Source organism: Terrapene carolina, unplaced genomic scaffold (assembly GCF_002925995.2).
Source record: "Terrapene carolina triunguis isolate 2854851 unplaced genomic scaffold, T_m_triunguis-2.0 Scaffold715, whole genome shotgun sequence".
NCBI lineage: Eukaryota > Metazoa > Chordata > Testudines > Emydidae > Terrapene > Terrapene triunguis.
Genome location: NW_020665066.1, coordinates 925900 through 938829, shown reverse-complemented (window position 1 = coordinate 938829; position 12930 = coordinate 925900). Strand labels below are relative to the sequence as shown.

Here is a 12930-nt window from a genome sequence, read left to right as displayed (position 1 = left end):
ATCATAACATTCAAAAACCAGTAGGAGAACACTTCAATCTCTCTGGTCACTCAATAACAGACCTCAGAGTCGCAATTCTTCCAAAAAAAAAATTCAAAAACAGACTCCAACGTGAAGCTGCAGAACTGGAATTAATTTGCAAACTAGATACCATCAGATTAGGCCTGAATAAAGACTGGGGGTGGTTGGATCATTACAAAACCTAAACTTAATTTCTCCCTACTGTTACTCACACCTTCTTGTCAACTGTCTGTAATGGGCCAATCTCTTATCACTTCAAAAGTTATTTCTCCTCCTTTGGTATCCTGCTATTAATTGATTTATCTCGTTAGACTGACTTAACACTTGGTAAAGCAACCCACATCCTTTCATGTATTTATACCTGTTCCTGTGTCTTTTACTTCATATATCTGATGAAGTGGGTTCTAGCCCACGAAAGCTTATGCCCATATAAATTTGTTAGTCTCTAAGGTGCCACAAGGACTCCTCGTTTTTTTTGTTTTTTTTTACAAGTAACTATGTTAACCCCCCAAGTATCTTAGCTGCTAATATTGGTACTTCTTGCCTGTAGAACAATGTATTTAAATATGAAGACTGTCTAAATAGTTGTGGGTTACTGGGCATTATGTAGTCATATGACCTTGATATAACACCTCATAAAGCAATATGGTGAATTTTTTTTTAAAAGTGCTTTTCTCCTAGCCAGTAAAACCAGTTTAATACATGCATTGGTTGCAGACATTATTTTCTGATTACCTGGAATAATCTGGTTAATTATCGCTTGCCTATGGTAGTCTAAAGTCTGCTGCCCATATGCATGTGATTAAAGCAGACAGAGTCAGTGGGAGTTTGATTGGGCTTTAGACCTAAATGATTTATACCTACATTGGGGAAACTTGCTTCACCTTTGGCATTTCACAGTATTTTGGATTTTAGGAACAAATACTGGTTTGTTACACTGGCAGAAATCTGAAGTATTCTCTGGTTTACACTGGACTTGTTTTGTTAAATCTCCTGATTTCATTTATGATTAGAATATTTACGTTTTAAAGAGGGAAAGGGCAACAGCAGTAATAACATGCCTTTGTGAAAAGGTTACTCCATTTAACCCATAGACCCAACAAACAAATTTCTCCTTCCCTTCCTCTACCATATGCATAAATCATTAGATATGAGAACATGTTGCAATGCTCATTTTAAATTCAGTTAGAAACAATTTGTAGCTGTATTAATACACATCACTTGTAATGGTGTTTCATCCCAAAGAGATCTGGCACAGAGCCTTGTTGTTGGTTGTCATGTTCATAAAAATTGAATTTCTGCCTGAAAGCATGTGGGGCTGCTGCGGTTGCTTCAGGATTTTGAGTAATCAACTTGGAATAGGCATGAAATCATGACTTGTGTAGAGAAAGTAGATAAGGAAGTGCTGTTTACTACTTCTCAGAACACAAGAACTAGGGGTCATCAAATGAAATTAATAGGCAGCAGGTTTAAAACAAATAAAAGGAATTATTTCTTCACACAACGCACAGTCAACCTGTGGAACTCCTTGCCAGAGGATGTTGTGAAGGCCAAGACCGTAACAGGGTTCAAAAAAGAACTAGATAAATTCATGGAGGATAGGTTCATCAATGGCTATTAGCAGGATGGGCAGGAATGGTGTCCCTAGCCTCTGTTTGCCAGAAGCTGGGAATGAGCGAGGGGATGGATCACTTGATGATTACCTGTTCTGTTCATTCCCTCTGGGGCACCTGGTACTGGCCACTGTCCAAAGACAGGATACTGGGCTAGATGGACTTGGTCTGACCCAGTAGGGCCATTCTTATGATCAAAAGGGAAGGAAAAAACAAACAAAAATGCCCCAAAAGGGAATCGAAGCAAGAAGACCCACTCTTCTCTTCTTCTAATGCCTTTTCTCTAGGTGACTTCATCAGCTCATATAACGTAGCCCATGTCTGCATACAGGCACTGTAGTAGCATACCTATGAGCAATATAGCTATGTTGTCCTAAATTTTAAGTGTAGACCCCACGGCTTCAACTGCTGTCTCTACACTGATGCCACAAATCTATCGTCTCCTTGCTTCTGCTTCTGCTCCTGCAGTTTGGCCTGCCACTCTGTTGTCATCTCCTACAAGCCTCTCCATTGACAACTTAACATTTCCAAAACTGAGCTCCTTTTCTTGCTCCAGACTCCCCTCTTTTCTCCATCACTTTAGAAAACACCACCATCTTCCTTGTCACACAAACACAAAGCCTGGGCATTGTGTTGGTCCCAACAATCTCTCTCCAGGTTGTGACCAAATCCTGTGCCAGCTCCCATTGGCTGGAAACCTCGGGCAATGGGAGCTGCGGGGGTGGTGCCTGCAGGCAGAGCTGCCTGGCCATGCCTCTGCCTAGGAGCTAAGCAAGGGAGATGTTGCTGCTTTCGGGGAGCCCCCCAGGTAAGCACCACCCAGAGCCTGCCTCACCCCATCCCGCGCCCCAACCTGCTGCCCCCTCCTTCACCCAAACTGCTGCTGGGGGAAGGGAGGCAGTGGCCCGTGCCTCTGGTGCAGGGGCTGCCTGAGCTGCCTCGGAGCCAGGTGCACCGGCCACTGCAACAGTCATGGAGGTCACAGAAAGTCATGGAATCCATGACTTCCGTGACCTCCATGACAAACTCACAGCTTTACCCATGGTGTAAAGTTATATTGTGTGTTTGCATTGTAAACCTCTGTAATTGTGTAGCTCGCCAAACAGGAAAAGAAGCATTAATGAACATAAAGGACTTGTCCTGCATATAAGATGACCCAATGAAGGTCAGTGAGGTATTGTGTAGCATCAAAGGAGAGAGGACCTGTTGCTTGTATTCCTAACTCCCTCCAGGAAGGGGAGACCTATGCATGAATTCATCCCATCAGTTTGGATTCTGGAGTGGAGGGGATAAAAATTTCTCACAAGGAGAAACTGAATCTGTTTTATGCTATCTGGACTCTGGGGGCAAAGATTCCAAAAGAAAAGCAAAAAGATCCCCACGCTTCTTGGCATGGGTTAGCCCTGAAAGACATTTTGGATTGACAGGTTACTACAAATCTATCACCTTTTGAATCACAGACTGAAACTCATTTGTGTGTAAATTTGCTTGCTTGCTTTAACATGTAAATAACTCTCTCATTTCTTTTTTCCTCATTATTAAACCTTTAGTGAGTTTATTACAGGATTGTCTACAAGCGCTGTCTTTGGTGTGAGATGTAAGGTACAAATTGACCTAGGGTAAGAGACGGGTCTCTTGGGACTGGAAGCAACCTGAATATTTTGTGATCTTTGGTGTAAGTGACCATTTATCACTAAGTCCAGCATGCCTGGGTGGTAATATAGACTGGAGTGCCCAAGGGGACTGTCTGTGATTCCATCACAAGACTGGTACAGTGCTTCAGGAGTTCATATTTGTTACTGGGTTGGCGAAATCTAATTATAGAACATACCACCAGCTTGGGGTGTCTGCTCTGCTTTTGGTTAGCACTCTCGGTTGTGAGCTACTCCAGACAGCATGACACTGTTCTTTGAATTCCTCCAGTAGCTCTCCTTTCTCCACCAAATCAAATACAAGTTTCTAGTCCTTGCCTTTACGACCATTCACAAATCAGCTCCTCCCTGCTTATCTGCTCTAGTACCTTTTTTTTTTAAACCAGACTTCATTGTCTTTTTTATCCACTTCTGTAAAATTGGGGCACCCTGTAGTTATGTACAGTAGCTTGTTGTGTACAAAATCCTTTTAATCACTCTTTCTCTTTGCTCATATAAATAAAGGCCATCACTGTTTAAGCCATCAGGCGTTCTTTAGTTTTAGAGAGATGTTTTTGTCCCCTGTTTTCCAGGCTTTTAAAATCCTCTGTGGTATTTTTAAAAGATATGTAGTTAGACATTGTTATCAGTCCAAGTAAGTCATGTACTGCTCTGTTTCTTGTTTCAATTTTTTAAATATTTGCTGTATCAGCAATTCCACCTAGCACTTTAATTATTCCAGATGACTCAAAACATGCTGGACTTAGCTCATTAGGTTTTGATGGCGCTGAATAAAAATTCTCCAACCAAATAAAATAGTAATCACCATGGAAACAAATCAGCCAATTGCATTTGTGTGTGGGACTAATCACTGATATTTGGTACCACAGAGCTCATAACAGCAATGACAAGGGTAAGATTAGACGTTTAGATGATTAGATGTTGCATAAAAATGTAAAATTACCAAAATTCTATTCCATATTAACGTGACTAGATGGTTTTCCTACTCTAGGTCTAAGAGGAAGGTCCTGTATCTCAGATACTGTGATGTGTTAACTCTTAGCAAATGCTGACTCCTTAATAGTGACTACTGTGCATTCAAGACATGCACAGAAATGGTCCTAGTAAGCAATACTCTAAATGTATTTTACATCCCTTCCATACAATCCAATGTGGGGTAGACACCCCTCTGAAAACTAACCTAACTGCTTTAAAATCTTACTATAAAATGGCTGGAAATTGATGGTTCAGCATGATATCAAGGTACCATCACTAACGGGTTCTCAATCTGGGGATCACAAACAGGTGTTGTGGGGTCATGACCTTCCAGCACTTCATATTTCACTTAAATGGCTATAGATCCCTGCTAGATAGAAGAGTGATCTGAGAATGGCAAAGAGGGTTGCAATAGGGGAAGGGATGAAAACTGCTGCTATAATTCTTGCTGAGAATGTTACCCACGCTGGTGTTTAACATGCACAGAAAGCTCTCCTATATTCAGTGAGATCAGAGACCTTTAAAGGCGGCTCTGATTGGGGGAAGATGGAGATGAGGTAAGGGTGTGGGGTAGGAGAAAACTGGTAACTCAAAAAACATTTTTCTTAAATCTTCCCATAACACCTTCAAAGAACCTGCCAGGAAAGAGACCAGTATGTTGATTTAAACTCAAAGTGAAACGAATCTGCTTGTTATAGTCTCTGTAGAGCCTTAAAATCAATAGGCTTTTATTGGTTAGGTTAAAAAAAAAAAAAAAGGCAAAACATGATTCATAAATGTGTTATCCTCTAATCTGTATTTCTGGAATGATTATTATTTTTCAGGTGACAGTTATTTATTTTAATTAAAGTTGTTACATATTTCCTTTGAATTGGGAGTAATCATGCAAGATGATTGCAACCTTTTCCATACGGGAACCGTCATGTTACAACAAAAAAGTTTTGCCTCCCCAACATAGCCAGGAAGAAAGCCTTGGTTGTGACTCTTCCCTGGATTGCAAACTCATTACTTATGGTATGTAGCAAGTTCCAGACAGGATTTGAGTGCTTTTCAAAAGCAGATGGGTGATATTATCTCCATTTCACAGATGGGAAAGCTGAGGCACAGACAGGTTTAAGTGACCTTTGGTGGTTCAGAGGCTGGGTTAGGTATGGAGAAGCATCCACCTATTCAGATGTTCATTCGAACTACCCAATTCTCTTAAATCTGCAAAACAGGGCGGGAAAATGAGGCCAGCCTTTCTCTTAGGATTTCCAGCATGTCCAGTCCTGTTCGGAAATTCCATTGGAACAGCCATTGTCTCTGTATTTTGTTACTTTCCGTTTCGATGCTGAATGGGATCCACAAGTGAAAAATATCCCTGAATCTTCCTCCATCTTAAAAAAGATTTGGCATGAGTGCTGTTCTAAACATAGGCGGCATTTTACTGGGGAAATGTTTTTATGTCTGAACCAGCTTGCACATCACTACTCTGGGTTTAGAATTATGATTTCATAATGCATGGCCTAGTTAAGTAGGTGTCACATAGCCTTTAGCTTCCTGCCTACGGAGTCAGCTATTACATGATAATTAACTACTTGTTAATGCTCAAATTTAGTATCTCTGCTATTTTATTATTCACGTTTTTAAATATCCTAACTAGGACTAATCCATACTATGGGCCAATGGTGTCTGGTAACTACGCTACGGGTAACTACAGACATGTCCAAAGAGATGTCTGAATACTCACTGTATTGTAGGAGCTGTGAATTGTGTTGCAGAGAGGTTGAGTTAGACAAACACGCACAATTTTAAACCTGAACCCATTAAACACTGGATTGCTGGTGATATGCTAAAACAGTGAAAACATAGTAGTTTAATTAATTATCTTCTAAAACAGAATAGTGAATAGAGGGTATCCAGATAACAGATCTAGAAAAATGGTCTTATCTCTTTAAGTGTGTTTTGCTGCTCTTTTACCTTTTCTAATGTAATTGTGAATGTTCATATACTCTATGTAAAGTGTAATTTTATTTTATCTATTCTTTAACTCTTTTGTTTACCCTGCTAGGCTTTTGGCCTCAGTTATATCTTGTGTTAGTGAGTTCCATGTGTTAATTATTGTGTAAAAGAAATTTTCTGAATGTAGTAGATTTTGCTGTATGCTATAGATAATTTTTTTCTGCATCACTCTTATATGATGAAATCAGCACTGTCCCTTGGTTTGGGATGTATTTGTTGACTCACATACCTTAATGCGGTATAGTCCGGCCTTGCACTTTACAAGGAATTCCTATTAACTCACATAAATTCGTGTTCTTTAGAGTGGCACATTTACAGCCCTGTGCTATACATCTGTTATTTTTTTTAGTATTCCCATGCAGCACAGCATGTAAATGTATGGGCCCTGAATGTGCACTTGTGGTGGAGCTTAGGTTGTTAATAGAACATTCATGCAGCTTTGAGGAACTACTGTACTGTGTCCGAAGGGATTCCTCTTACTTATCTCATGCAGAGGTTACTGGGAAATCAGTTTGTAGAATACAGTATAGTTTTGTGTTTAATAATACCTGGCTTTGCTAACATTTTAATTTTTGAAAAAAAAATATGAAAGAAGAAGAAGATTTTAACACTCAGGGTAATAGCATTACTTAGCGTAAATAGATTAGGGTAGCTCAAAGGAGAAGGGTGATCTGGCCAACATCTAGAATAGTCTCTTCCTGAATTTTGAAGATATTACATTATCTCAGGGCTGTGACCTTTATTGCATTTTTTGGTTTTGTGTTTTCCATTTGACCTTAAAATTATACTTGATACCATTAGTTCACTGTGACATTCAAAAGAGCCAGTTGCAGGAGAAACATAATTACATTACAACCGTGGATTTCTGTTTGATCACACAAACTCAAAAGAGCATTCTGGCACACAAAAACTACTTCATGGATGGAACAGGCACCACTGCTCAGAGTAAAAGAGTTTTTTCCTCTTGCACTGACCATTTATAGAACAAGATTTCTGTGGAGTGTTTTGAGGTACTATAATGATAATACATTGATCTTGATTTGGGACAGAAAGAGTATGAGTTAAAAAGTAAATAATAATAATAGAAAATAATGAAAATATAAAACTAAAAGGTAAGGCATATCAAAGAAGATAAGAAAGGTGTCACAAATAACAGCAATGCAAGTTGCCAGGGGTTCGTATAAAAAGAAACACAAGGAGAAAAGCCATGAGAGTTAAAGTGAAAATAGGAATAAATATATGATTGTATTGCTTCCTTCCTTTGCCACTTTGTCCATATGGACCTTGATTCTGCATGCCACTCTGTGCGGATATATATTATAGTTCAATGCATGGCACTGGGGTTTGCCTTCTCAGAACAGCTTACAGGATGGGGGCACTAAATTGTAAGCTTTCTGGGAGAGTTTTATTTTGTGTCTTTAAAGTGCCAGCACACTTTTGTGGGGCTGGTAAAAATAATAAATTGTAATCTTATTAATTAATTCTTAAACCTCTTGCTTGCTTTTTAATTATTAAGGATCAGGAAGGAACAGGTAGATTCTCTGATAATTAGAAGATGGCTGATTACACTCCCAGTTTTGTTTTTTACATTGGTTTGTAACAAATATTCTCATTGAAACTTTTGTTCCCTCTCCCCAGGTTGTCATTGTTTCTCCTGGGGATGGAATGAACATGGGATGTGTGGTGATGGCACAGAAGCAAATGTTTATGCCCCGACGCCAATCGCAGCTCTTGGTTCTGCAAAACCATTCTTAATTGGATGTGGGGCAGGACACTCTATGGTTCTTTGTCAGATTCCAGGTTAGACCTTACACACTGGAAGCCATAGCCATGTGAATTTGGACATCTTTGCATACAGCTCTTCAGAAGCGTTGTGAGAGAATTATTTAATACTGGCATAACAGCCTGATGGTACAGAAGAAAATAAGGGTAAAAAACTCCTTTGTTCTGAACCCAGAATTTCAAAAAAATGAACTAATGTGCTGAGAAAACTGTTTAATAAAAACGTTTATAAATATATTACTGGAAATTATTTCACAGGTTCTTTTCACAGGAGATGACGTTGTTGTCCATGGGTAAAATGAATAAACGTTTTGCTTTGCTGCTACATAAATGAAGCAAGAAGGATTTTCTCCCCCAACATTTACAGTAACAAAATACAGAGTTCTTTTGGATGATTTTAGCAGTTGATAACAGATTTATGGCTTTTGCAGAGAAAGTGTTACTCACTGATGTAAGGGTGAGCTTAGGTGGTGTCTGAAGAAGTAGTGTGAGTCTGTGAGCACACACAGGGATTGTTTGGTTGTTTTTTAAATGGTGATGAGCATTTGCAGCTCCCATTGACTTTTATTGGAGTTGTGAGTGCCTACTACTCTGGAAATCAAGCCATATTGCATAGACACCTGAATTTTTGAATATGTTATTCAAGAAAGCCTTGGCTCCAAGTAGGAAGTAGATCTAACTTAGAAGGCTGTTGGAGAAAGAGAGGGTGCTTTGATCCTAAAATTGACTACATATATATCTTTATTACACTATTATAATAGTGTGGTTATAGTTGAATTTCCTTCTGCAGTAGAAACCCCAGTTATTTTGGATTTATAATAGTGATGAGCCAACCAGTTCATATAAAACAAAAACTAGATGAACCTTCTTCTGAAACTCAAACCAAGCCTGCACTTTTTGAGGTGGGCAAAGTCTGGCAATGTTCTTTCTTTTTTAAATGTTCAAACCCCTCCATCCTTCCTCTGGGTCAGTAAATGTGAGTTCCAGGCTACCACCGGGGAAGCTATACTCTCAGTAGCTTCCATTAGGTTTTGGAAGGGATCCAGTTTCAGGGCAAAAGCCAACCTCTACTTAATAGGGTTAAGAAGAAACTCTCTGGGAGCAGGTTATCCAGATATAAATGCTTGCCGCAGGTTTTGCTGCATCTTTCTTTTAAGCACTGGGTTCTGGCCACTGTCAGAGACAGGATTCTTGACTTGATGGTCCACTGGTCCAATTCAGCGTGGCACTGGCAACTCCTATGTTTCCAATGCTCCTAAAAACAGGGAGTTCTCAAAATTTCACAAGAGTGTTCTCATGAGATTTCCAGCTTAATATGAACACCAAATAGATCCTGGTTAAATATAGATTAGCTGTGGTTACACTTCCCAGCCCAACAAAACCGCTGATCCCTTGAAAGTTTAGAACTTGGCCAAAACAGCTTGTTCTAGGCTAGTGCTTGGTATGGAAAGTTTGGGCCTAGCAGTGATTTTTGTGAGCTGAGGTGGAGGAGAGGGAATTCCATTTTTAAAAACCTCCAACTGTTTGTGTTGAGCAGAATTTAAAAAGCTAATTTAGTGAACTCTTTTGCACACAAATACAGTGAGGAACATTAAATTGGATCTTTACCACCCACAGTAGTTAAATTTACTGTGGTATTTTAGGTATTTCACATTCTAAGTATCGGGAATACCACTGTGTGGTAAATATTCATTGTTAATGATGCCCACTGTTTCATTTTTAAAAGCAAGTTTACCAGGGAATGAGCCTGTCAAACTAATTGCCTTATTGAACTAGAAAAATATTTTAAATGGGTTATTAGGAAATTGCACAGGAAAACATTCTAATGATATCATATCAGTTCAGTCCAGTCATGAAAGAGAGAATTAGGCAATACATATGGGCTGTAGGGATGGACTGTCCTTATAATGGGAAACCTTTTACCCAAGTACATACACAAAAGAAGCTCCAAAAAGAGGATATGTATTTACAAATTTGGTCACCATGTTTAGCATACTTTCAAGAGGCAGGCTCCCCAGCCAGCAAGCTGGAATCTTGAGCCAGGTTCTTTGAATATTAACGTGATCCTGAATCATGAATTTATGTTGTCTTATGTTAACATTTTATTGTAGCTTTGCCTTAATGAAAAGTTTCTTTAAAAAAATGGTAGCCAGGGCTCAGGAACTAGTTTACAGGTATTTTTCTTTGCATTTTCAATGGGAAATAAACCTGAATGCGTGACTGAATAAAAGTATGAAGATGATATTCAACAGGCTAAAGCTATTTTATAAAATGGAGGGACAATAAAGTGGCCCAGTGCAGCCTAAAAAAAGGGGCAGAAAAGATCCTTCTGTTTATGAAAAATTCGCCATCCATGTACTTGGATGTATTTGCCCATAATAAGGTACCATGTTGGATGTATTTACCTATGGGAATGTACCTTTTCAACTATGAGCTTCTGCGCTACTTCTTACTGCCTAGACTGTTCTTCATTGGGTCTGCTCCTTACTACTTTCCAGCCCCTTGTCTCTCCATTATGCACACTGGGTGATTTATCATGCCTTTTTGCAGATCCCCTCCTGAAGTTTCCATCCATTCCTATTAGGTGCCACAGACCTCCCAGCTATGTTAGTTTGCCTCAGCAATCCCACCCTTCAGGGTAAGTTTGTAAGGGAGAGACCTTACTTGATTTTCTAACTTGTGTATATCCCTTAAAACTGACTGGTCTCTAAGAAAGTCCCATATTGTCCACTCATGTGGGTTATTATTTATGTGTTAGCGCTGCGATTCAGTTAAGAATTACCCATACAAATTCACAAAAGTAAATGTTATTTATTACGTTACATAGCATTTGCTCCTTCAACCACATCAAATGGAAACACCTCAAAAGGATTGAAAAAACTCCTTTTAAACAAGTCTCCTCAGAGGTTAATTTAGACTTTATTCTATAAACTAGGTTCGATGGGGGCAAGTGACAAAAGTCCATAGATAAGTTAAAAAACAACAACACATGGAAACCTTGGAGAAGGGTCAGAATCGGGGGGCAGCAGGGGGGGAGACATGGGCCGTTATAGCAGGGATAAGGGAGAGAGAAGAGAGAATGCGGGGGGAAAACAAATCAGTATCTTAGATGTCTGTTTTCTAATTCAAGAATTATGGAGAATAAGCAGGAATAACTTGAAGTGCTAGTTAATAAACACAGCTATGACATAGTTGGCATCACAGAGACTTGGTGGGATAATATGCATGACTGGAATATTGGTATAGAAGGGTACAGCTTGCTCAGGAAGGACAGGCAGGGGGAAAAGGGAGGTGATGTTGCCTTATATATTAAAAATGTATACACTTGGACTGAGGTTGAGATAGAAATAGGAGACAAACTTGTTGAAAATCTCTGGGTAAAAAACAAGGGTGGTGTCATGGTAGGGGTCAACTACAGACCACCTAACCAGAAAGAAGAGGTGGAGGAGGCTTTTTTAAAAAAAAGAAAACAACTAACAAAATCATCCAAAGCACAGGACTTGGTGGTGATGGGGGACTTCAACTACCCAGATATCTGTTGGGAAAATATTATAGCAGGGCACAGATTTTCCAACAAGTTCTTGAAATGTATTGGAGACAATTTTTTATTTCAGAAGGCGAAGAAAGCTCCAGGGGAGAGACTGTTTTAGATTTGATTTTGACAAATAGGGAGGAACTGGTTGTGAGTTTGAAAGTGGAAGGCAGCTTGGGTGAAAGTGATCATGAAATGGTAGAGTTCATGATTCTAAGGAATGGTAGAATGGAAAACAGCACAATAAACGTAATAGTTTTCAAGAAGGCAGACTTTAGCAAACTCCAGGGGTTGGTAGGTAAGTTCCCATAGGAAGAAGTCTAAAGGGAAAAATAGTTCAAGACAGTTGGCTATTTTTCAAAGAGACATTATTAAGACCACCACTGGGATGTATAAGCAGGAGTGTTGTAAGCAAGACACGAGAAGTAATTCTTCCGCTCTACTCCACGCTGATTAGGCCTCAACTGGAGTATTGTGTCCAGTTCTGGGCACCACGTTCCAGGAAACATGTGGACAAATTGGAGAAGGTCCAGAAAAGAGCAACAAAAATGATTAAAGGTCTAGAAAACATGACCTATGAGGGAAGATTGAAAAAATTGGGTTTGTTTAGTCTGGAGAAGAGAAGACTGAGAGGGAACATAACAGTTTTCAAGTACATAAAAGGTTGTTACAAGGAGGAGGGAGAAAAATTGTTCTCCTTAACCTCTGAGGATAGGACTAGAAACAATGGGCTTAAATTGCAGCAAAGGCGATTTAGGTTGGACATTAGGAAAAACTTCCTAACTGTCAGAGTGGTTAAGCACTAGAATAAATTGCCTAGGGAGGTTGTGGAATCTCCATCATTGGAGATTTTTAAGAGCAGGTTAGACAAACACCTATCAGGGATGATCTAGATAATACTTAGTCCTGCCTTGAGTGCAGGGGACTGGACTAGATGATCTCTCAAGGTCCCTTCCACTCCTATAATTCTCTATGATTCCTTAGGGAAGGAGGGTCTTGTGGTTAAGGCATTGGACTTGGGACCCAAGGAGATCTGTGTTCAGTTTCTGGTTTTGCCACAGGCTTCCTGTGTGCCTCAGTTCCCCATCTTTAAAACTGGGCTAACAACACTTCCTTTCTTCCACTCTTAGACTGTAAGCTCTTCAGGGCAGGGGTTTTATGTTTGTACAACACCTAGCACAAGGGGGGGGGTATTATTCTAGTGCAAATAATGTATAATAATTCTCTGTACACAGTGCAGTATTCAGTGGTAATAGCAAGTTGGTGTTTGTTCATTAGAAAATAAATCCCCTGTTTTTATGTGTCAGTATGTTTGGTTTTGCAGAATAAAACCTTATGATAAGTCAGCTGATAC

The 12930-nt window shown here is 39.5% G+C and overlaps 1 protein-coding gene across 2 annotated transcripts in view; it reads left to right on the top strand.

Annotated features, from left to right (window-relative positions):
- The window catches only part of SERGEF (secretion regulating guanine nucleotide exchange factor), a 259257-nt gene extending 250984 nt beyond the window's left edge, over window positions 1-8273 (top strand). For both annotated transcript variants that reach the window (XM_024210433.2, XM_024210432.2), the window contains exon 11: window positions 7901-8273. In XM_024210433.2, the coding sequence (XP_024066201.1) occupies window positions 7901-8067 (167 nt within the window). In that variant the 3' untranslated portion in view covers window positions 8068-8273. The remainder of the gene's footprint in view (window positions 1-7900) is intronic.
- The last annotated feature ends 4657 nt before the right edge of the window (window positions 8274-12930 follow it).